General features: G+C 39.4%; 1 protein-coding gene and 1 pseudogene across 5 annotated transcripts in view; one reads left to right on the forward strand and one right to left on the reverse strand.

Moving 5' to 3' along the window:
• The window catches only part of Ube2w (ubiquitin-conjugating enzyme E2W), a 57,425-nt gene extending 39,226 nt beyond the window's left edge, over nucleotides 1–18,199 (forward strand). For 2 of the 5 annotated variants that reach the window (XM_087659975.1, XM_087659976.1), the window contains exons 4-6: nucleotides 6,559–6,635; nucleotides 9,624–9,699; nucleotides 17,058–18,199. In XM_087659975.1, coding sequence (XP_087516101.1) covers nucleotides 6,559–6,635; nucleotides 9,624–9,699; nucleotides 17,058–17,159 — 255 coding nt within the window. In that variant the 3' untranslated portion in view covers nucleotides 17,160–18,199. Of the gene's footprint in view, nucleotides 1–6,479; nucleotides 6,636–9,623; nucleotides 13,005–13,044; nucleotides 15,468–17,057 lie in introns of those variants that run through there. The other 3 variants (NM_001401288.1, XM_087659977.1, XR_015687444.1) reach the window with 2 other exon arrangements.
• Nucleotides 13,261–14,008, reverse strand: LOC134486908 (spindlin-2-like; annotated as a pseudogene).
• Nucleotides 18,200–23,177: the final 4,978 nt, after the last annotated feature.

Consider the following 23,177-nt stretch of genomic DNA (forward strand, 5'->3'; position numbering starts at 1 on the left):
TTGAATCTGAAAGCATAAAGGCTGTTCCATACCTGTGTAGGTTTCTATGGTTTCCCCTTATTCATGAATAGCTTCTCACATTATATGTCATTTGCTGTGGGAGAAAAAGCTACCTGCCTATGTAATGATGTTGGCTTAATCATTTGTTCTTAAAGAAGATGACACTGGGTGTTTTTCAGTTAGTTAGGAGTGGAGTTGAGGTAGCATGCTGTCATCATTCTCCACCACTGTGTACTTAATGCTAAATCCTTCCTACACAGGAAATACACTGGACCTTATTGGTTTATGCTAAGTAATACATAAATGGCTGATTAATTCAGTGTGTCTAGAGTGTGTATGCTGTGCCAAACACTTGTCTTTATATGAAGAAATGGAGGAGTATGGAGAGACTAAAACGACAGTAGGTTGCCTTTAAAGGACTTTAATCTGCTTGTTGGATAGCTCAATATTTGCTTACCTGTCATCTGTTAAGGATTGAGTGTATAACACAGAGTCAGATCTATTTGGCTCAGATTGTAGAGTTTCCATGGAGAGGTGTATACCCTAGCACCAGTACTCAGGATGTTGAATATTCCTTGAGCAGACAGTTCTAGACTAACCTGGGGAACAAAACAAGATCCTGTCTCAAAAAAGCAAAGCAAAAAGCTGGGAAGATGGTTTCCAAAGTAGAGTTGCTCTACAGCTAGGAGGACCTGATTTTAATCCCAAGGCCAGCTAAAAGCCTCTTTTTCTCCTGCCTATCTGCCTGACTCTTGTCTGTCAGTCATCTATCTATATCTGTCTTCTCTGTCTGTCTGTCTGTCTGTCTGACTCTTTTGTTCGAGAATGAATATACACACACACACTCCTAAGTACAGCCATATCCGTCTGTAATTTTACCTGTATGTATATGATCTTCCTAGCTATTTTGTAGGTTATTATTAATCCTAAATTTGCTATATCATATGTTACATTTTTAAATTTTATTTATTTATTTTTGGTTGTTTGTCACAGACATATATACTCATTCCTAAAAACAACAAATATACCTGTGTGTTACTTCTATGTATATGACCTCCCTAGCTACCTTTGTCAGTTATTAATCCTAACATTTCTGTATCAGATATTATACTTTTATATCTTATTACTTTTTTATTTTGGTTGCTTGAGATATGGCATCATGTATCCTCTGGGTTGGCCTTAAACTTGCCGTGTATCCAAGGATGATCTGGAGCATCTGGTCTTCCTGTTTTTACCTCCACCTGGGAGGTAAAACATGAGACAGGAGAAAACCTTGTCTCATGTTGTCCCTAACAGGAAGCTTTGGTATCTAGATGACTGATAGACTTGTTTTTATAAGTACACCTTAGCGTTTGGTTGACTTTCTGGCTGCCCCCTTACATCCTGAATCCCGAAACTGACTGATAATAGGGCTTATGCATTACATGTAAACCACCACTTAGCTGCCCTTCCCGCCTGTAGACAGCCCATTGTGTTTATACTGTTTGGTAGGTAACACTTTTCTTTTTAAGTTTATTTATTTATTTTGAGTATACTGTCACTCTCTTCAGACACACCAGAAGAGGGCATCAGATCCCATTACAGATGGTTGCTGGGAATTGAACTCAGGACCTCTGGAAGAGTAGTCAGTGCTCTTAACCACTGAGCCATCTCTCCAGCCCCACATTTTTCTTTTTAAAGCTGCCCATGGAACACTGTTGTATCTTTGTAAATAAGTGCTGTGTGGTCTTTCATTATAATACTCGATGTTGGGAAATTTTTGAATTTTATATATGAAAGTTACCTGAACTCTATCCTTAGTAATAATGTCAAGACTTTAAGCATACTGCAGTATATGTCTAGTCATAGTTTTATATTAGACTGTTGTGGATATTGGCAGTTATCAGAATGAATCTGTCAAATTTGAGTAATGAGTCAGGTACTTTTTAAATCGCTGTAGAAGGAGTGCTTCAGCCCAGGGGTTTGTGGCCAGCCTAGGTGACAGGGAGATGCCATGGCCTTTTTCCCCCTAACCTGAGTGGTGGTTCTTCATTGTCTGGGCAGGTTTTCATCACTCCAATGTCTTTCCGTTTGGATTCTAGTCGGCTCCACATTCATGATCCTCTAAGATTATTTTAAGATTGGTCTGGTTAAGTTTTTAGACTAGATGTGGACTAAAATTATTTTGAGTATACTTCTGTCTTGGCTCTTGTCTACTTTTGAAAATGAGCTACAGTAATAGAAAGTGATTAAAAATACAGAAACAAAGTTCTAACTCTAAATTCTAGAGTTGAACCTTTACTTCCTCTCTGTAATGCCATTCTCCTTGGGTTTCTGCAGCAAAGAGTATATAGAGTTTTCAGTTAACTTTGAATGGTGTGTGTGATTGTATAACTAGTTTTGACCTGAGGCCAAATGAATTGAATTGTAGTTTCAGATCACTTGTATTCAATGGTCTTGTAGTGTCAGTCAGGCCTACGTAGTTTTATCAGCTACATGGGGCAACCCCAGTTTATTTTTACAATTCCAGAAACAACATTTTGAGTTCTTAGTATCTGCTTGCCTGAATTACAACAGAATTGCCCAGTTTTCTCCTTTGATTTATACTTAGTAGTAAGCAAGGTGGAAAACTGATGGTTGAATTCAGCCTCGGTTACTCTACCACAATGGTGGAGAGCCAGAGTGACAGAGCGTGTTATAAAGCTCTCCATGGAAATGGCAAAAACCTGTAATGCCTTTTACATGAACAAACTGTTATAAAAAAAAAAATAGTTTGTTTCCTTTCAGGAATTCATCTGGCATGTCAGGCAGCCTTTCTCAGCTTAGACAAGCTTCTAAAGTGCCTGGCCCCTGAGTGCTGCTTAATACGTGCAGGGAGTTAGCTCAGTCTGGTCACTCCAAGTTCAGGCTGGCTGCATTTGCTATGCATGGAATATGTTAAAAGCCTAATTGAGATTAATTTTGTTTTCAGTTAAAACAGGGCCTTACTACATAGCTCAGGTGGGCTGTCCATCCAAGATCCTATCCTGTCCAAGCCATCTGGAATTACAGATGTGAGCCACTGCAGCCAGCAGAGAACTTGGTCTGTTTTTTGTTGGGCCTCTGTGCTGTTCCAGCTCTTTAGTCTTGCCCTTTGCTTTGCTTGTGGACCTCTGCTGCTTTTGCCATAGGTGCCCTCTCTCACCCTCTCCACTTTCTCCTCTGTTTGCTTTTTCTTTGGGTCCACACAGATTCCTGGCTCGTGGGCATTGATAACAGTGTCTTTCCAAGAAGAATGCTGCTTCTCCTTTGCTCTGGGAATGAGTACTCAGTTGTCAGGGCTCTTGTATCCGGCTACCCATGTATTTACCTTGGTGATTGTTGACAGCCATGTTAAAAAGTTGGCAGCTTTTTATTTTTGGCACTTTCAGAGCATTATTTTCATACACTTCTTAATTAAAAGGCCTTTGAGAGGAGGATTCTTTTGCCTCTGTTCTCTGTGAAAACACTGCTAGCCAAATGGCTTTTTAGGATAAAATGAATAACCCAGAACAGATCTATATTCTGCGACATCTGTAAATCCCTGCTCTAAACTTGTGTAACACAGTCTACAAATAAATATTTTGTAATAAGCTGTGGTTCATACTTCTAAAATTCCACTAAAAAGCAGTTGTGAGTAAATTCAGAAAGTATAGAATTCAAGACTGCTCAAAGCTGGGTGTTTTTAGGTCAAGAACAGTGACCTCAGCTGAATGAACAGCATTTCCTAGAGTATCCATTCAGAAGTGAAGAGCAGACTCATACAGTTGTGTCAGACAAGGGACTGGCATCTCTCATATGACACTGGGCTTGATGTTTCTACCTTTCTTCTGTAGGGATGGTGGAAGTGGGTGGCCAGATCTTAAACACTTAGTAAAGCAAGTTTGAAAGTGATCCTTTTACTGTCTATTGGTGGTTTGTTAGTGTGAATGTTTCTAAGAATTTTAGTAAAGTTGGATTTGTGGCTTGATATTTAAAATAGCTATAAAACCTTAGCTTATTTTAATTTCACAATGTCTATTCTAATGTTAAGTGTGGGCATACCTTACTCTAGGCAGGTGGATCTCATTGACTATCTTCTATGAGCAGCAAACGTTTTGGCAGTTTCTGTCATAATTTAGACTCTGGTTTCTCCTTGGTATTTTACTGTAGCTGGTGTTTTGCAAGGGTTGAGAGGTTCTGTTAGTCTAGGTTGAGAACTGTGAATTCTATGTAGGGACTCGTGGTCCTGAATTGGCAACTTTGAGTTTATATATGTTTATGACTGTTGTTGCTATTTAAGAGAAAGTTGTGCTATTTTTCCCAAGACTGGCTTTGAACTTCTAGGCTCAAGTAAAATTCCTTCACTGAGACTTTCCAGAAGTTGCCCCTGCCCCTGCAATGGCCCTCTGCCACACCAAGCCTGATTGTGAATTCTTAACCACACCCTCACTCAGGTGATACTGGTATTTTCCTTTTTATGATGTGATTACTATTTAGGAACAACTGCTGAACAACAGAACTAATATGGTAGCACCACCTTATAAAACTGATTTGAAGACTGGCAAGTTAGTTCAATTTGAATTTTATGTAAAATCAAGCAGTTTCTCTTAGAGCTCAGAGTAGAGCACTTCTGTAGCACGTTCACCGACCCAAGTCTTTGCCCAGCATTGCAAAGTAAAGCGGAGTACACGTAGTTGTTCCTAAGTCTGTCTGCTGTCTTTGGATTGTCTTGGAATGTGTGTAATGGAATTTCAAGATGTGCGTACATAGTCTCTTTCCTGTTCGGATGCTTAGGTGGTTTGCTTGAAGCGTTAGGACAGGGAAAACCATTAATATTATGCCAAGGTTAAGATAAAAGACTCAGGTGACAGCAAATGCTGGCGAGGATGCGGAGAAAGAGGAACACTCCTCCATTGTTGGTGGGATTGCAGACTGGTACAACCATTCTGGAAATCAGTCTGGAGGTTCCTCAGAAAATTGGACATTGAACTACCTGAGGATCCAGCTATACCTCTCTTGGACATATACCCAAAAGATGCTCCAACAAACAACAAAGACACATGCTCCACTGTTCATAGCAGCCTTATTCATAATAGCCAGAAGCTGGAAAGAACCCAGATGCCCTTCAACAGAGGAATGGATACAGAAGATGTGGTACATCTACACAATGGAATATTACTCAGCTATCAAAAACAATGACTTTATGAAATTCATAGGCAAATGGAGGGAACTGGAAAATATCATCCTGAGTGAGGTTCCCCAATCACAGAAAACCACACATGGTATGCACTCATTGATAAGTGGCTATTAGCCCAAATGCTTGAATTACCCTAGATGCCTAGAACAAATGAAACTCAAGACGGATGATCAAAATGTGAATGCCTCACTCCTTCTTTAAAAGGGGAACAAGAATACCCTTGGCAGGGAATAGGGAAGCAAAGTTTAGAACAGAGGCAGAAGGAACACTCATTCAGAGCCTGCCCTACATGTGGCCCATACATATACAGCCACCAAACTAGATAAGATGGATGAAGCAAAGAAGTGCAGGCTGACAGGAACCGGATGTAGATCGCTCCTCAGAGACACCCCCAGAATACAGCAAATACAGAGGCGAATGCCAGCATTAAACCACTGAACTGAGAACGGGACCCCCGTTGAAGGAATCAGAGAAAGGACTGAAAGAGCTTGAAGGGGCTCGAGACCCCATAAGAACAACAATGCCAACCAACCAGAGCTTCCAGGGACTAAGCCACTACCCAAAGACTAAACATGGACTGACCCTGGGCTCCAACCCCATAGGTAGCAATGAATATCCTAGTAAGAGCACCAGTGGAAGGGGAAGCCCTGGGTCCTGCTAAGACTGAACCCCCAGTGAATGTGATTGTTGTGGGGAGGGCAGTAATGGGGTGAGGATAGGGAGGGGAAACACCCATAAAGAAGGGGAGGGGGAGGGGTTAAGGGGATGTTGGCCTGGAAACTGGGAAGGGAAATAACAATTTAATAAAAAGTTAATAACAAGTTATTAACAAGTTAATAAAAAGAAAAAAAATTGTGCCAAGGTAAGGTAGCCCTGGCTAGCTTGGAACTTAATATGTAGTTCAGACTGGCTTCATAGTGACTGAGAATCACCTGCATCTGCCTTCCAAGGGCTGGAATTAAAGATGAATAATGAGTACTGAGGACTGAGTAGAATTTGAAAAGAAAAAAAAAAAAAAACCAAACCATTCTTATAAATACACTGTACCATTTACTAGTAAAAAAACAATAGAAATATAGAACATTTCAGTGCAATCTATGAAAACAGCCTAGGGATCTCTACTGCTGCATGGTTATTCATACAGTAATGTTGATACGAAATGGTTGGTAGTGGGTGAGCATCTGCTCCTGAAATCTATTTGTGTTTATTTTATGTCTTAAAAATTAATACTAGTTAAATGTGGAGAATATTTTCATTTTTAATAGAGATTATTGAGCATTAATGGAATTTTATTTTTTCTTAGGTCATGTTTACTGGTGAAAATATTCCTGTTCATCCTCATGTGTATAGCAATGGTCATATCTGTTTATCCATCCTAACAGAAGACTGGTCCCCGGCGCTCTCAGTGCAATCGGTCTGTCTCAGCATTATCAGCATGCTTTCCAGCTGCAAAGAAAAGGTAGGACTTGCACCATTATTCCAGGTAATGTCTCCTCTTCAAGCGTAGGAAGGTTAACAGTTTCAAAATATAATTAGCTGCATTTGAAGGAGGACGTATGCTTTTTGTTTTTAAATTGTAATGACTTTTTTCTGTAATAAGTTGGCAAGTTATCTTTCATTCTAAATAGATTAGAAGTCAAAGTAAATGTTTTATGTATATATTTCTAATTTATAGTTTATTAAGTATACAACATGCTAGCAATGTGAGTAGTAACTAGACTATAGTTGTCATTTAATCATTTTTAAACAAGACATTTGTGCACATGTTTTTAATCTGAGTTTCATTTTTATAAACAAACACAGAGTAAAAGTGTGCAGCACACTCCTGTTTTTAGATTTCACAGTGGAGAAGTTAGGAATACAAAGCTCCTGGCTCCTTACCCTCCTTCCCACTCAAGCAAGCATTTCTCAGAGTTTCCTAGAATCCAGAGCTTTCCTATCTTACTGGTTAGATTGAAGGAGTCACCCAGTCACCAGGACAATTTCTGGAACCTTGCACTTTGTTTTCCTTTATTCACTCACAGATTCTGTCTCTAATGGAAGTGGGGAAAAGACCAGAGAGAAATGGTGTGAGTTAAATTTGAGACCCTTAGAGTAGACGCTCTGCAGTTGTGTGTGCTTCAGCACGTTGTCTTCTGTTCTCTAGATTAAATGGACTGCTGTTTTACTCATTAGAACTTAGAGAATCTTTAAGGTAATTGTTTATTTCTAAGCAATAAGTTTAGAATCGGTAACAGCCAGAGTCACTGTTTTACTAAATAAGTTTCTTGAATGTTAATTCAAAAGAAGGTTGTTGGGTTTTTTGTTTTTTTTTTTTTTTTTTTTTTTTGAGTTGGGCAGGATACATCAAGATGGTTCAGCAGCTAAGCATGCTCAGAATCCCCATTTAGAAATAGGAAAATGTGGGGCTGGGGATTTAGCTCAGTGATAGAGCGCTTACCTAGGAATCGCAAGGCCCTGGGTTCAGTCCCCAGCTCCGAAAAAAAAAAACACACACACAAAAAAAAAAAGAAATAGGAAAATGTGCAAAACAATTATTATAGATGAAATATAATAAATGCATTTTAACAACACTTTGCAAATATATATTTTGTTATACGTATGGATGTTTTACCTCCATGTATACTGTGAGATGCCTGGTACCTGTGGCGGGCAGCCAGAAGAGAACATTGGATTCTCTGAAACGGGAGTTACAGGTGACTGTGAGGCATTGCGTAGGTGCTCTGCAAGAGTGCCCAGTGCTCTGAACTTCTGCACCCTCTCTAGCCGCCCTAACATTACTTTAACTTTAGATCCTTCTGCATTTGTTTAACTGTAGAAGTTGTTGTGAGTCTTCCTCATTTACTACTTCATTTATTACTATGACACTATACATAGGCACACAAGGGCTCCAATATGCCTATGGCTCTTTACAGTGAGGTGATGACCACAGGCTGTGAGGGTCATTCATTGGCTTTTGTTTGCATTGACAGGGAATGTTTTGCACCAAGAGCCAGAGAGGAACTGTCGCTCTGCCTCTCATCCTTTTCTAACCCTCATCATTCCACTCACCAGCTAGTTCACTGCTAGTGCTTTGTATACTTTATTTTAAAACCGATCATTTCATTTAAACTATTGATAAACTATCTTTTTTTTTTTTTTTTTTGGTTCTTTTTTTCGGAGCTGGGGACCGAACCCAGGGCCTTGCGCTTCCTAGGTAAGCGCTCTACCACTGAGCTAAATCCCCAGCCCCGATAAACTATCTTTAGACGAACTGTTGTATGATAGATTTAACTGTGATGATAATTTAAGAGTCAGAATATTTCTGAGTTTGATACAATTCAATATTTATTAGATGCTTGCTGTTTTTCCCCTACTGAATGCTAGGTAACTAAAAAGGAAATACATGACTTTGTTTTGTAATCTTAATTTCTAAGGAAATTTTCTCAATTGTATCAGGGCAATCTTGGCATAGTTAACAGATTATACCCAAACAGTCTTTTTGTTGTTGTTGATTCAGATTACCGCTGATGTGAATCCCTACTACAGGCACTGGAAGGGTCAGCTGACAGCTAAGTGTGTAAGCACCAGAAGCATTAAGTGGATGGCTGCTTTCTTCCCAGCAGTCTAAGTTGTCCATCACACTTGTCACTGCTTTCTGCCTGGGCCTTTCTTAAATGATGCAGCTCTTATCAGCCTCAGTAGAAGGAGTTCTCTTAATCTCTCATCTTCACTAGTCTAAATAGTTACGTCTAAACACTGCAAAAAGAGATTTAATAGGGAAAGGAAGACATTGTTTTATCAAAGTCGTTGTAAAAGTTAACCAAAAGCTCTCTGTTGCTTTGTTGGAAGCTGTCCCTCCTACTACTGCATTAAAATAAACTCGACATTTGAACTGTTGACAGAAAGGTAGACTCCTGCCAGGCTGGTGCCCAGGAGTTGTCAGGCAGGGTATCTCCCAGTCTTCCTCCAATGTGTTTAGCATCACTCTTGCCAGATGTCCGTATTGTTCTAGTCAGGACACATAAGGAGCAGCAAGGCCACTGTTACTTACAAGCACTAAAACACCTTTCCTCTTAGATGCTGTTTGAATCAGAATCATCTGCTCTGTCCTTAATACATTACAATAAATTAATAAACCTACGTGGATACTTGAGTTGCTGTCGTTCTTCAGACAACCTTAGTTAAATAAGTAGACTCTTTGTTAGTTCGAGTAAGTAGTCATGTAGGTAATGACTCAGTGGGAATAAGAAGCATGAAGAACTTGGATGCTGTCCTCGTACTGGAACTGACCGCTCCCACGCCCCTTCTGAAAACAGTTGACTATGGCATTCTAATTAAGCTTTTAGTGTTGCCCTTGTTTTGGTTCATTCTATAGTAATTTTGCTAAACTCACTTTTCCCCATCACTTTCTTTTAGAACTTAGCTGTTTAAATTCTTTTTTGTTGTTATTTTGTTTTTGTTTCAGAGACGACCACCAGATAATTCCTTTTATGTGCGAACATGTAACAAGAATCCAAAGAAAACAAAATGGTGGTATCATGGTGAGCAATTTTAATTTCTAATGACAAATTTTGGTTATTTTTATCTGAAAGATAACCAATTATTTGAAAGACTTGGGGAAAAAGTGGAAGGATGTAATTGAGGTAACATTTTTTTTAATACTGCAATGTAGAAAGTCTTTGAAAATGTGGATATCATACTAACTTTTTCAAACAGTCATATCTATTGTAGGAAAAGTAAAATTAGCATTACTTTAATAATTCCAACAATACCATTTAATATCTGGTGTGCTTTGTTTTGTCGTACTTTTGAAGGTTGACATGATTTTATATCTATAAACCTTTCCTGAGACTAGCTGTGTAGGCCAGCTTATAGCTGTCCTCCTTGCCACTGCTTCCCAAGTGCTGGGGTTATAGATGTGTGCTGCTAACAGACCATAAAGTGTAGTGAGCTTTATGTGAAGTAGATGTTCTGGTGCCCTGTGCACTCAGTTCTGCTACTTTTTGTAACTGGAGGCAATTGCAATAAGTTATCGTTTTCATTAGAGAAAGCTGCTCTGGTCCCAATAGCTTGTCTTAGTCACTGGTCTAGTGTTGTCAAGAGACACCATGACCCTGGCAACTCTTGTAAAAGAAAGCATTTAATTGGAGCTTGCTTACAGCTTCAGAGGTATAGTCCATTATCATGGCAGCATGCAGGCAGTTGTGTTCTAGAGGAGTAGCTGAGAGGTACAACTTGACCAGTGGCAGAGAAGGTGCTCTGGGTTTGTCATGGGCTTTTAAACCCTCAAAGCCCGCTCCCAGTCACATACTTTCTTCAAAAAGGCCATACCTCCTAATTCTTTCTATTAGTCCTACTCCCTAGTGACCAAATCTATGATCCTGTTCCCATTCAAACCACCACAGCCCATTCCCTGGCCCCTATAGGCTTGTAGCCATAGCATACTGTAAAAACCAGTCCAACTTGAGAAGCCTCCACCCCAGTCTCAGCACTGTTTAAAAGTTCAAAGTTAAAGGCTCTTCGAGACTCAAGGCAATAATCTTAACTGTAACCCCTGTAAAATCAAAATTAAAAAAACGGATCACAAACTTCCAATATACAATGGCATAGACTATACATTAATGTGCCAAAAATGGGGAAGTGGAGCATAATGAGGGAATACTGGACCAAAGCAGTACGTAAAGCCATCAGAGCAAACTGCATCTGTATGTCCTGATGCTGTGCACTCTGCAGATCTCCAACTCCTTTCCACTTTACTGACCGCAAGACGCTTTTCTCTCTTGGGCTGGCCCTCGCTTCCACCTGGGCTGCAGCTCTCCTTAGCAGATAGTCAGTGACTGGCTTCTCTAGCGTCTTGGGGCCTCCAACACAATCCAGGCTTCACCTCCACAGCTTCTTCATACCGTGTTCTTTCTGGGCCTCCGAGTGAGGATACCCTTGAAACACACACCTGGCCTCAGTGGCTCTCCTTAGCCACAAAGGGAGATTCTGTAACCCGTTTTTGTATTCTTGACTCTAAAGTCAGAACCACATGGTCAAAGCTGCCAAGTTCTGCTGCTTGCTGAGACTGAAACATGGTCCATCCCCTTCAATTACATCTTCATCAGCCTTCTGTTGTCTGTTGTTTCCTTCTTGCCAAAGCTTCTCTTCAATTCCTTGAAGAGTTGGAAGCTTATTTATCTGTGTTCACTAGGCTAATTTTGCACTCCTGAACTCAAGGAATCTTTCTCTCTTCAACTTAGCAGCAACTATAAAGCCATATGATCAAGCCCTGTAGACTTATTTCTTAGCTGTTTTATTGCTGTGATAAAACACCATGACCAAAAGCAGCTTAGGTACCTTTATGCACAGGTCATGGTCCATCACTGAGGAAAGTCAGGCTAAGAACTCAAGGCAGGAGCTGATGCAGAAGCCATTGAGGAGCACTGCTTACTGGCTTGCTTCTCATGCATACTTAGCCTGCTTCCTTTAATATGTCAAGATGGTCCTGGATCAGTGGTGACACAGCTCACAGTAGGCTATGCCCTCATCAAATGTTGATCAAAGGAATCCCCACAGGTCAGTCCTATGGAGGCACTTTCTCAATTGGAGTTCCCTCTTGTCAAATGACTCTAGCTTGCGTTCAATTGACAAAAAACTAGTGAGGACATTAGTGCTGCCTAATTCTCAAAGCACTATGAGGACAGACCATCTTCCACATGTGATCTGTGAAGCTGTTCCAAACTTCAGAGCTGAGAGTGGGATGTATCTCAGTAGTCGGCTGTGTGGTTAACGAGCGTGAGGCCCAGGCCCAACGCACATGCACAGGTATCTCATGATCAGGAAAGGGACACACTCTTCCCCCACACCATATGTTTACTTTGTTTCTAATCTACAGATTCTCAAACTCTCTCTGTGTGTGTGTCTCTCTGCCACCCTCTTCCCCATTCCCCCATACACACACAGCTAGCATTTCAGTTTTGAGAGACTAAGTGGAAGGTTTGAGGCATCCAGCTCTATAGCCATGCTGTATGGCACTAACAACATGAATGGGCCAGCATAGATGCCAGTGTAGATGGAAGCAGAGGTTTGGTTGAGATAATGATGTGTGTGCTCGAAAGAGGACTTCGTACAAGCAGGAGACACTAATAGTGAAGATTACAAGTCTGAAATCATTTAAGCTCCTGATTTTATAAGATGGGAACCTCAGAAGTCAGGCTGAAGTTGATCTACCAGACAACAGTTAGGTCTTCATAAAATACTCAGAGCTAAAATTTTGCTTGTCTATGTTATCATTTAGAATCTCTTTCAAATTAGGTCAGTCCATTTGTGTGCTTCATCCCTCATATTAATTGCTTTTGAGGTGTTAGTACACAGTGGTTTATTAAAAGGTAATCATATTAGGTAGAGTTTTGGAATATAAGAAATTGTATTAGTATGTGACAATATATTCCTTATTGTTACCTGAAATCTGGACCATTCCCAGAACTCTTCAGTTTCCAATTAGGCTATATGTGCATTAGATGCAAGCATGCCGTGTTGCCATTTAACCCAGAGATTTGTCTGCTCTGAAAAATAAATTGAGTAGAGACGATTAGGGCCAGAAACGAAAAACTTAATCAAAATAGGTTTATGAAATAGCTGATTCACTTGCATTATACAAATGGGTTTGAGATTTGCCATGATTCAGACATGGAATCTTCCTTATATAGAATTATATCTTTGTACCCAGCTGAATGAATGATATACAGCCCAAAGATTTTTGTTTTTTTTCTTCTTGCTTTTCTTTTTATACTGAACGGCCTTCTTTGAGAACTTCATATAGTACATTTTATACTGGATGGCCTCTTTGAGAATGTCATATAGTGTATTTTATACTGGATGGCCTCTTTGAGAATGTCATATAGTGTATTTTATACTGGATGGCCTCTTTGAGAATGTCATATAGTGTATTTTATACTGGATGGCCTCTTTGAGAATGTCATATAGTGTATTTTAATTACATGTACATCCCACTCCTCCCAGCTCCACCCCACCTTTCCATCTACCACCTCCCAAACTTCATGCCCTCTTTTCCTTTTACAACTTTATTTCTACAGCTGTGGCAGTGCTGTGACAAATGGTTAGAAGTGTTTCACCAAGTCATAGACATAGGTATGCACATCACCTTCAAACCTGATGACTTACACAGTGGCTTGGCTTCAGCCTGGTGTATGGCCATGCCAACTCTCTTGGAGCCATCATCTGTGGTGTATCCCACATGTTTGCCTATCAGGCCATCACAAGCTTGGGGTCCATGTCTAAAGGAGGGGCTCACTGCACCCTGCCATGAAACGGTCGCCCTCTTTATAATCATCCAGAAGCTGGTACGTGTACAACATGTGGTGTTTGTCATAAGTAATATAAAAGCTGGCATCCAAGAGAGGAGCTTGGCCCAGGACCATCCCTCTCTATTCATCCTTAGAGCCATGCTCACCCTCAAATACATGTTCCACTGCTTTGCCAATTCTCTCATCAGCAAGGCTGGGGTCAGTGACTTGGGATGATGCCACCCTGTTGGAAAGAATTTTAAGGGACAGTACCCTTTCGTCTCTGTGAAGTTCCAGTCCATAGACACAGTCAAATTCCATCATATTTCACCAGGTGAGAGAGGGGTTTATAGGCACCTGATCTAGCACAGTTCCTTTCCACTGTGTGATGAGCTCATCTCCTTCCTTCTGCCCGTGAGAAACTCTGCAGCCCACAGGCCTGGATGAAGGTCTGCTCCTCTGCCTGACCAGCTCTCTTCTTGGTCAACGTTGCACTTTCCATATTCTGTCCTGCAGTTTTGCTGATGTGCTGCCCTTCTGATTCCTGGGTCCTAGAAGGCTCCAAGGCTCTTAGCTTGTACTGTCTGCTGTCCTGCCTTAGGGATAGTCCTTTTTTTCCCCTTTTTTTCTTTTCTTTTCTTTTTTTTTTTAACACACTGTTCAGTTTGGCAGACTGTGTTACTGTGTTTTTCTAGTCTTGTGTCCTTGATGAGACTTGAGGAGATGGATTTCCAGGATATTATGCCTTTTATAATTGTGGAGAATGTAGTGACCTTTGTCTAGTTCTTATATTTCCATAAACTCAGTGAAGTTAGTGGTGATGGAGGTAACCTTTCAGGAACCAACACTATAGGTATTATATTGGAGATGGGATTTTAGTAAAAGCTTTGGTAGTTCCAGAGACAGTTAAAGTCATTATTCTGGGATTTTCTTTTCAAGATATTTTATTGCCACAATAGTTTAGCCAAGAGGTTAAAAACTATTAACCTTTTATAGTTGTATATTTGTCCTAACCCAAAATAGGGTTCATGCCATTGGTTGTGTATGTGTCCATCTAGCATGCATTGATGTTTGCATGTGGTTGGAAAACTATATTCCTTGGAGGTTTGTTGTTTTGTTGTTTGGTTTTACCTCTTAGCTATGGGAAAGCAGGGTGATGGTTTTGACTCATACCCAGGTTCAAACCAGTTATTACAGGCTTCATTTATTGAGGATTTATAGCCTTTCAAGTCCCTGGGGGGTCCTGTTGTTAGAGATCATTGAATTCAAACTTTAAAAATACATTTCCACAAAATTAAGATGTTCAAGGCAAGTACAACCATATCAACCTAAATCAATTTTAACATTTGATCCAAGATGGAGCCTAGGATAGGAAAATAGCTTTAGGGATTTTATAAACATTTTAGTAGCACAGTCTACAGAAGCCTGCCACGCTGGGAACCTTCCATAATGGACAGCCATTCGTAAAGGTAAATGTGTGCGGTCATCTAAATCATACGGTATGTCTTTAGAAGTACAAGCTTGTTTCTAGTTTACTTAGTAGCATGCTTGACTGGATTTAGTAACTTTGCTACTGTGTGTACTATTGTCTGTGTCTCTGAAGGTTGTCTCAGTACAGTTCTATTAGGTAGAACTCACTGCTGTACTGCAGCTTATAGAGTTAGTCTGTTGGGTTGTAGTGTTTGTCTTAAACTATTTTATTGAGCTGGCATTCTTATAATCCCATATACTTTGGAGGCCAATGTAAGCACATTGCAAACTTGAGGTCGGCCTCGAAAGTTTAGCAAGAGCCTGTGTAAAACATAGTCACACACACACACACACACACACACACACACACACACACAAACACACTCTCTCTCTCTCTCTCGCACACACACACACAAAAGAAAAAACAAATCAAACCATTCCCCCACAAAATACTACACACATATACTCATGCACACACACATACACGAATCCAAAAAACACACACACATGCATGCATATATACACACAAACCCCAATACACACTCACCAAACTACCTCCCCCCAACCCCCAAAAAACCCCCTCAAAATCCAAACACACACACACATAAAACTAAAACATCATTTGAAAGGTAAGTAGTATTTTGAGAAACTCTTTACTGTTTGGTTTATGATCACAACAAGTACATCTTTCAAATTCACAGTGGTGAGTATTTTGATATGAAACATAAGAGATATAAATTCTCCACTTGTTTTTTCTTCAGTATGTTCTTTTTTATTTGATGGGTTTAGTCATGCCAGTTAGCACTTAGGATTTGAAGGTGGGAAGATGAGGAGCCAGCCCTGGCTACTTAGCAAGGTTGAGACCAGTGTGAACTATATGAACCCAGTCTCAAAAAATTGTCAGATTTTGGCGCATGTCTGCGTACATATGTGTGTGTGTTCGTGTTCTCAAAGGTTCCCTGGAGCTTGAGTTCAAAAGTCATTGTGAGTAGCCCAGCATGGATGCCGTGGATAGAACTGAGATCCACTCCTGGAACACTTACCCTCGGAGCCACCTCTTCCACCCGCCCATTTGTCTTATTTGATAGAGGATCTAGCTGAGTAGCCCAAGCTCGCTGCACATTAAGTGTCTCCTGGTTTCCTGGTGCCTATTGTTGATGCTGGGATTGAGCCTGCATGATTTTTTTAATTATTCAAACTATGCCCAGGATTAAGAAAATACATTGCCACTGAGCTTTATCACCAACCTATGATTTATTTTTAAAATATAGTTTATTTACCATGTACATTATAATCCATGAATTCCCCTGGCATAACAGAATTGACTTAGTCTCTATTAGTGGAAATCCTATTAGCACTAATTTATCAGCCTTTACGTGGAATTATTTGTAAGGAATTTGGCCACTATTTTCTGAGCTTCTGCTTTGTAAGTTTGCATAACTCTTAGGAGTTACTGTTAGTTTGAAGCTTCTTTCTGAAAAGTAACTAATCCTCAAACTTCTCAGATTTTTTTTTGTTGTGTGTGTGTGCGTGAAATTAGTTTTCTAAAACAAGTCATAGACACTACAGTTATGTACTGTCTAAATATAGTGTGTGTAGGCTACCAGAAGATATTATATGGTTTTGGGGTTTTAAATGACCTTGCATATGGATATTTCTGAACATTATGAATACTTTCTGAAAATTCATTTTCTGAAAGGACATTAACATTAAATGTCTACTGATTGATTCGAAAGTTGTATCTTACTATTGAAAGAGAGTTGCCTTATAGACTAAAGGTGTGTGATGTACTAGTTAATGTAAAATGTCATGACTGCTTAAGAATTGCTTATAGAAAAATTCTCTTCAGATATGTCCTGAATATGTGCTACCTTAGTATATCAATTTCTTGCTTCAGATTGAAGTAATATACTAATCATACATTATTTTAAAGTTTTTGCAAGCTATCATTTCCTTGAAAGACTAAAGGTTGGCTTGCTTATATTATATAATTGAACACAAATTTTTATCTGTAAAGATTGAGCAAGGCAAATCAGGTCAGCCATGTTCTTGTTACTTGACATTGTTTCTACATGAGATTAACTTGTACATTACTTGCACATGCTTAACTTTTTAATTATTTTTTTCTTCTTTTCTTAAAGATGATACTTGTTGATGCCACTGTTCTCATCCTCGTAGCAGAAGATAGTCCTACTGAGAAAATGAGCACTTTGATCATTCAGTCTTTGAACTTTAACCTTTGACTGGAAGTGACCTATAGGCAATGAAGACTACTTCCTTTTACTGCATTTTTACTCGTGTGCATTCTGGGCGCATGTTGATCGCTGGTTCAGTCCAGGCAACTGACATGCTTTTATTAGTCATACAGTATTAATGCAGGTGTCAGGAAATGTCAAATATAATTCCATTTTTTTTATTTTTATTTTTTTAAGCTTTTGGAAAAGTTCCAGGTCCTCATGTGTTGTGCAATAACAGTGACTTCCTCAGTGGTTTGGGGGCGTTCATTGCCGGCAATGGACGTTGTGAAAGAGTGAGTTTTCTTAACTCCTGCCACTCGGTGATTAATGCATGATAGGGCCTCTGAAATGAATTTACCGGTTATTGTGGGATTATAAGGAAAGTGAGGGATCCAACGTTACATTGAAAGACACCCCAGCTGTTGATATTGGATTCTATGCACTGTGATCCTAAGGCTAACAGCATGAAAACATGCATCTTTAAAGGACCGTGAGAAAGATCATTGCATATTTATTTAATTGTTTATATCTGCTGTCAAATTGTTTTGACATGGAAAGTTTTCGAGGAACATTGGCAGAGAGGTACAATATGTTATCCCTATGGTGAAAATAAATTCATTTATTGTATATAATCCTCAATCTCTGAAGTAAAGGTGTGAATAATAGGGTATGAATGGTTTAACTAAGGCTTTGTTTTGGAAGTAAAAAAATAGCAGTGATGATTAAATTACTGCCATCCATCATTTGGGCCTGTTATTATTTTCCAAGTATATGACACTCTTACTTCCTGCTAGCCATCAGCATGAGCCCTGTTACCTAAACACTATTCATCTATTTATGTTTGGAAAAATCCATAAACATTTTTGTTTGTAATCTTGTTTCTTTTGTTATGTTTTCAGTTTGTTTTAATGTTACAATACTTTAATTGAAAGAATTTTGTCAAGTTTTTTCTTGTAACTTTTCTTTACTTGTATCATCTTGTCCTTCAATACTGTACCCTGAAATGAGAAATACATTTTTGACAGAGGCTTAATGTTTTAACAAAAGAGTGTGGACATTTTTATTTTAAGATTTTGGCAAAAGGACACTATAAAAATGCTCTGTTTGCTTATTGTCTCACATATCCATTGTGCAGAGTTTCTTGGAAGAATTTGTTTTACTTGTTGAAGATTTTGCTTACAGGTAGATGAAGTTTTTCTGTCTGTTTGTCTATCCCCCCCCCCCCCCCGCAATCTCAGTCGATATCTACCCCCCCCCCTCTGATCTATAAAACAGTTGCTGAGAAGGTTCCATCCTAAGTACCAAGTACCATGAAATGATGCTACAACTAGGTCTTTTTAAGAAGTGATTAATGTATTTTATAAATTACCTTTTCACATATGCAAGACCTGTTTCTATGACAATGTTATTTTTACTAATGCCTTACTGTTGCACTCTTTTTCAATATCCTGCAATGAATATATTAACCAGTTTGGGCTTAAATAAGCCAGTTGGCTGAAAGGTCTGACAGTATGTAACCCCATAGAAATCATTCAATTGATAATCGGTAAAGAATATTTTAAAAATTGTTTTTAATCTCTGTGTAGATGACATTTTGTAGCTTTGTACATGTTGTTAATTAAGGGCATATAATTTTACATTCTAAAAGTATAACTGCTGAACTCAGGGGTGGGTAGACTTCAAAAATATGTCTGCTGTAGAAATAACTTGAAAAAAATTAAAACCATGGCCAGCCACCAAATTGTGGACACTGTTTATACTACTAGGGAGCAGTCATCATTGTTTTTAAAGACTACACACATTTTCTTCTGTCTTGACTGCATGTACGTAAGTTCCCACAGTGATCATTATCAGTTTTATTAGTTGGCCTACTTAACATGAAAGAAATTTTTACATTCTTAGTTTTCCTCTGTTTTCAATATGAAATTACAGCTGTAACTCTTAAAATACTAATTAACTCTTTTTGTCAGGGGATTGGGGCACAGGGAGAAATGCTTACCTATTCTAACTGAAATCCTTGCCTGTGACATTATTCACCAAAGGAATTACTATACCAGGTCAAGCATTAAGTGCTGTAGTGTAGATGAGTAGCTTCAGCTGGGTTTTGTAACAGTGCTTTAATATACCTCTCTATGTACAGACATAGGATAGACTCAAATGAATAGGAGCATGAAAAATCAAACAGTTTTATTTCACTTTTGGCTCCAAGTGAAGAAATTAAGAACATATCTAAAATATAGGAGTATCGACTATTAATTCATAATCAGATTAATATTACTCCTTTGAATTTAGGAGTCACTGAAAATTCTTTTACACTAGCATCTAATTATTTGCCATTATTAAAAGTCATAAGATGTGTATCTGGGTCATTGCTCAGTTGAGGGAGTTATGGCTTTTAATAAAACATACTTTGCTGTATGTTACTGAAAGAAAGCCAGAAGGACAGGTAATTTATATGAAATGTGCTGTGTTCACTCCCTCCTTCCTGCGTCCGCCAGGAAGTACCAGCCTGCGACATTATATTTTACACACAGGGCCGTGGCTGTCTCTCCTCTCGCTCTCACACTTTCAGTCTGCTCTCTGTTTTGCTAAAGTTTGTTAAGATGAGACCCAGGCAGTCCCTTGTTTTTGCAGTTACAAACTAACTTGACTTCCAGATACAGACAGATGCTATGCACAGGTTTTATGGAGAGAGGTTAGTTTAGTTTTGTGGGTGTTCTCTTGGGGAGTTTGTATGTACTTCTGAAGCCAGTGGGGAAGTAAGCTTTCTTTGTGGTCCTGGGAGAACAGGCTGTCAGCTTCTCTGCGTCAGCAGTCGAGCTGGGAAAGACTCCACTCTGTTGCTGTGCAGACAGGTCACCAAGTGACCGGGGCGGCTCCTTCCCTATGCTGGATGATAATTTCTGAGACCCTAAGCCAGGGATCTGGAGACTGGTTCCATCGACGGTGAACTGACAGTAAAGGAAATGCTCATTGGGATAAAAATGGTGGGTAAATGTGTTGTTTCAGGTAATGAAGTCTTTAATAAAGCCTGTGGATTTTGAGAATTGCAATATGTAAAACTTCCTGGAAGTAGAGCAAAAGAGGGGTACTATGTATTCAAAGGTTTTTGGGTTGTTTTTTTTTTAATTAAAAAAAAAAGTGTGGCTATGTTTCAGCTTTCATGGTCACTGCTGCTTATATGTCTCATTTTCATTGTTGTTTAATATGTCTTAGCCAAAAGCTTAAAGCTCTAATTATGTTTAATTGTATATGCATGTAAATTGGCTTTCAAAAAGTACCTTTCTGAAGACTCTGTCAGACCTCGACAGAGCTGAGGATGCCACTCCCTGGCAGCTCCACAGACACCATCACAGAGTGCATGGTCAGCCACCCTCCCGTCGTGCACTGCCCCAGCAAGACCTCTGATGCCTTTGCATAGTTGCAGTCTGTGGAGCTGTCTGGTGCAGCAGCTGCTGTCACTTCTTACCACTTCTTCTCATAGATGCTCAATGTCTTCTTGTTTCCCTTTTTGACTTATACATTTGTTTTTCATTTTTGTTTAAGGTTGGAATCTAGAGAAGAAAGATTGTTAAACTTGTATCTCAATTGGGGGGGTAGTTTTGTTTTGTTTTGTTTTTGTTTGTTTGTTTTGTTTTGTTTTGAGATAAGAGTTTTTCTGTGTAGCTGTCTGTAGACCAAGCTGGCCTCGAACCCACAGAGAGCCATCTGCCTCTGCTTTCCAAGTGTTGGGATTAAAGGTGTGAGCCACTACCACCCAGCTATATCTGAAAATTTTAAGAAATTAAAAAATAGTTTCTATAAATAAGAGCCATGGGTGTGCGAGATTGTATCTAACTTCATTTCATCAACAAGTAGCTAAATGCTAATTGACAAAACTAAGCTGTGAACTGTCATCAAGTTTCTTTGGTAATGATTTGGAGGGATTTGTACTTGTTTTCTTTTAGATAGGGACTCTTCCAGAATCTGTTACTTCTCAAGTGAATTAACTTGTTTTTACATTAAATGCGGTGAAATTATTTGTGAATGACTTTGTTTCCTCAACATACATTGTTCATTAACTTAGGGTTTTAGGCATTGTTATCTCTAGAGGCACATAGAATTGAACATTTCAGGCATAGCTTGCTCTGTAGTTCTGTGATCTGCTAGTAAGTAAGGTATCCGTTGTAGTTTCAGTTCTCAGACTTATTATTGATATGTTTGGTGATAAGTCTCTGATTATATGATCGTGTTCAATACTTCCATTGATTAGTTGTGCTGGGCTGCGTTGGCTGTAAGCAGGAATGCCTGAGTAGACAGATCTCCAGCCTCGCTCAGGTCTCCAGCTTGTGAAGAGAGCCTGGGAGAGGAGGATCAGTTGCTCTCTTCGTGCGCACACAGCCTGGATTTTCAGAACTAGTTAATGCAATCATGTACGTTGTTTTCTCAAAGACAAAACGTACAGAAAAGAAAGTTTTCTTGGCTTTCTGTGAGACGTAACTTGTCACAGCCTCTGGTCTATGGAAAGACTGAAAACTGTACGATCTGAATGCCTGAAGTAGGACTGTGAAGGCATTCTAAGGTTGTTAGCAGATATAAAGATGCAAGTCTCTTCATCATAACGAAACATTCAAATAAGTGCAGGTTGTCAGCATAAAGGAAAGAACTCCTTGGGTAGATTATTGAATTATCTAGTACTCAAGAATTAAGTACGTGTTCAGGTCAGGTTGAATCTGTGCATTGTGTTGCTGCCATATTCTTTTGATGATTACAGTGGGGTTGTGCTTTTGATTAGGAATGGGAAGCTCATGCTTGAGGGTTTGAAGAGGGAGGGTGGTTGTGTATATTTTATAAGTATAAATTACAAAATATGTAAAGTAACTACTTTTTAACTAAAATGTAAATGTTAAGACAGACAAATCTGTGTTATATATTTTTCAATACATGTACCAACCTTTTCTTAGTTGGACATAGGTTACTTTGTGTGCTTTATGGATCTTGAGTAACTTTTAATAATAAAGCAGTTGTCATTTGCTCTTCCATACCTCATACTTGAATACCAATTGAATAAGTACGAGAGTTCTTTGCAGTTTATAATAACGTAAACTTGAATTTGTATAGTGCTTCTTGTATATAAAAGCCTACTATATTAAAGATTCTGGAAACAGGATCTGTTTCCAGGTGCATGGCATAGGGGCCTCATTGAAGCTGCTTGCCCGTAGGTGGTCTTTACTCCTTGTGGGGTGCTTTATGCTTCAGTGAAGCAAGTCCTGCCTGTGATCAGAACTGCTCTGCAAACACATGGGAAGGTTATCATTTATAATTCAGGACAGCCTGGTAATTTCCTAAGACCTTGTCCTCAAACTTTAAAAAGGCTGAGTCCAGACTGTGGTATCCCCTGCCTGGCCTCAGTCCCTCATCCGGAGACTGAAAACATGCAAATCTCACTAAGCGGTGGCAGGGCCAGCTGGTGTAGCTGTGCACACCTTTACTCTGTCACTGCGGACCAGAGCGGAGGCAGATGGATCTTGGTGAGTTTGAGATCAGCCTGGTCTACAGAGTGAGTTCCAGGACAGCCAGAGCTGCATAATAAGACTTTGTTTTGGGGCGGGGAGGGGGAACCAAAAACTAGTAGCAGGGAAAGGAAGATCTAGGAATTAAAAAAAAACAAAAAACAAAACAAAAAAAAAAAAAACAAACCTGGCAACTTTGCGTTACCGTGAGTCTGATGTTGCTTAACTTAGAAGTGTTGTGGTTAATAAGAACACCTTATAAAGAATTTCTGGATGCTTTTCTGAGTGCACCAACTAACTAACTAACTAACTAACTAACTAACTAACTAACTAAGATGAGTGGCTCTTGAAGTTACAAGGAGAGAGAAGGAAGTGAGCAGATGGGCTGTCTGTCTCTGCACCTCAGTCCAGGCAGGGAGGGAATGCGTGTGTGGCTAGTGTCTTCATTTCAGTCATCTATCTCATAGGTAGCGTCTCTCAGCTGCTGCTGTTAAAGCTGACTACTAGGTTAGTAGATGGTTAGAGAAACATT

Source organism: Rattus norvegicus, chromosome 5, assembly GCF_021556685.1.
Source record: "Rattus norvegicus strain SHRSP/BbbUtx chromosome 5, alternate assembly SHRSP_T2T, whole genome shotgun sequence".
In the NCBI taxonomy this organism is placed as follows: domain Eukaryota; kingdom Metazoa; phylum Chordata; class Mammalia; order Rodentia; family Muridae; genus Rattus; species Rattus norvegicus.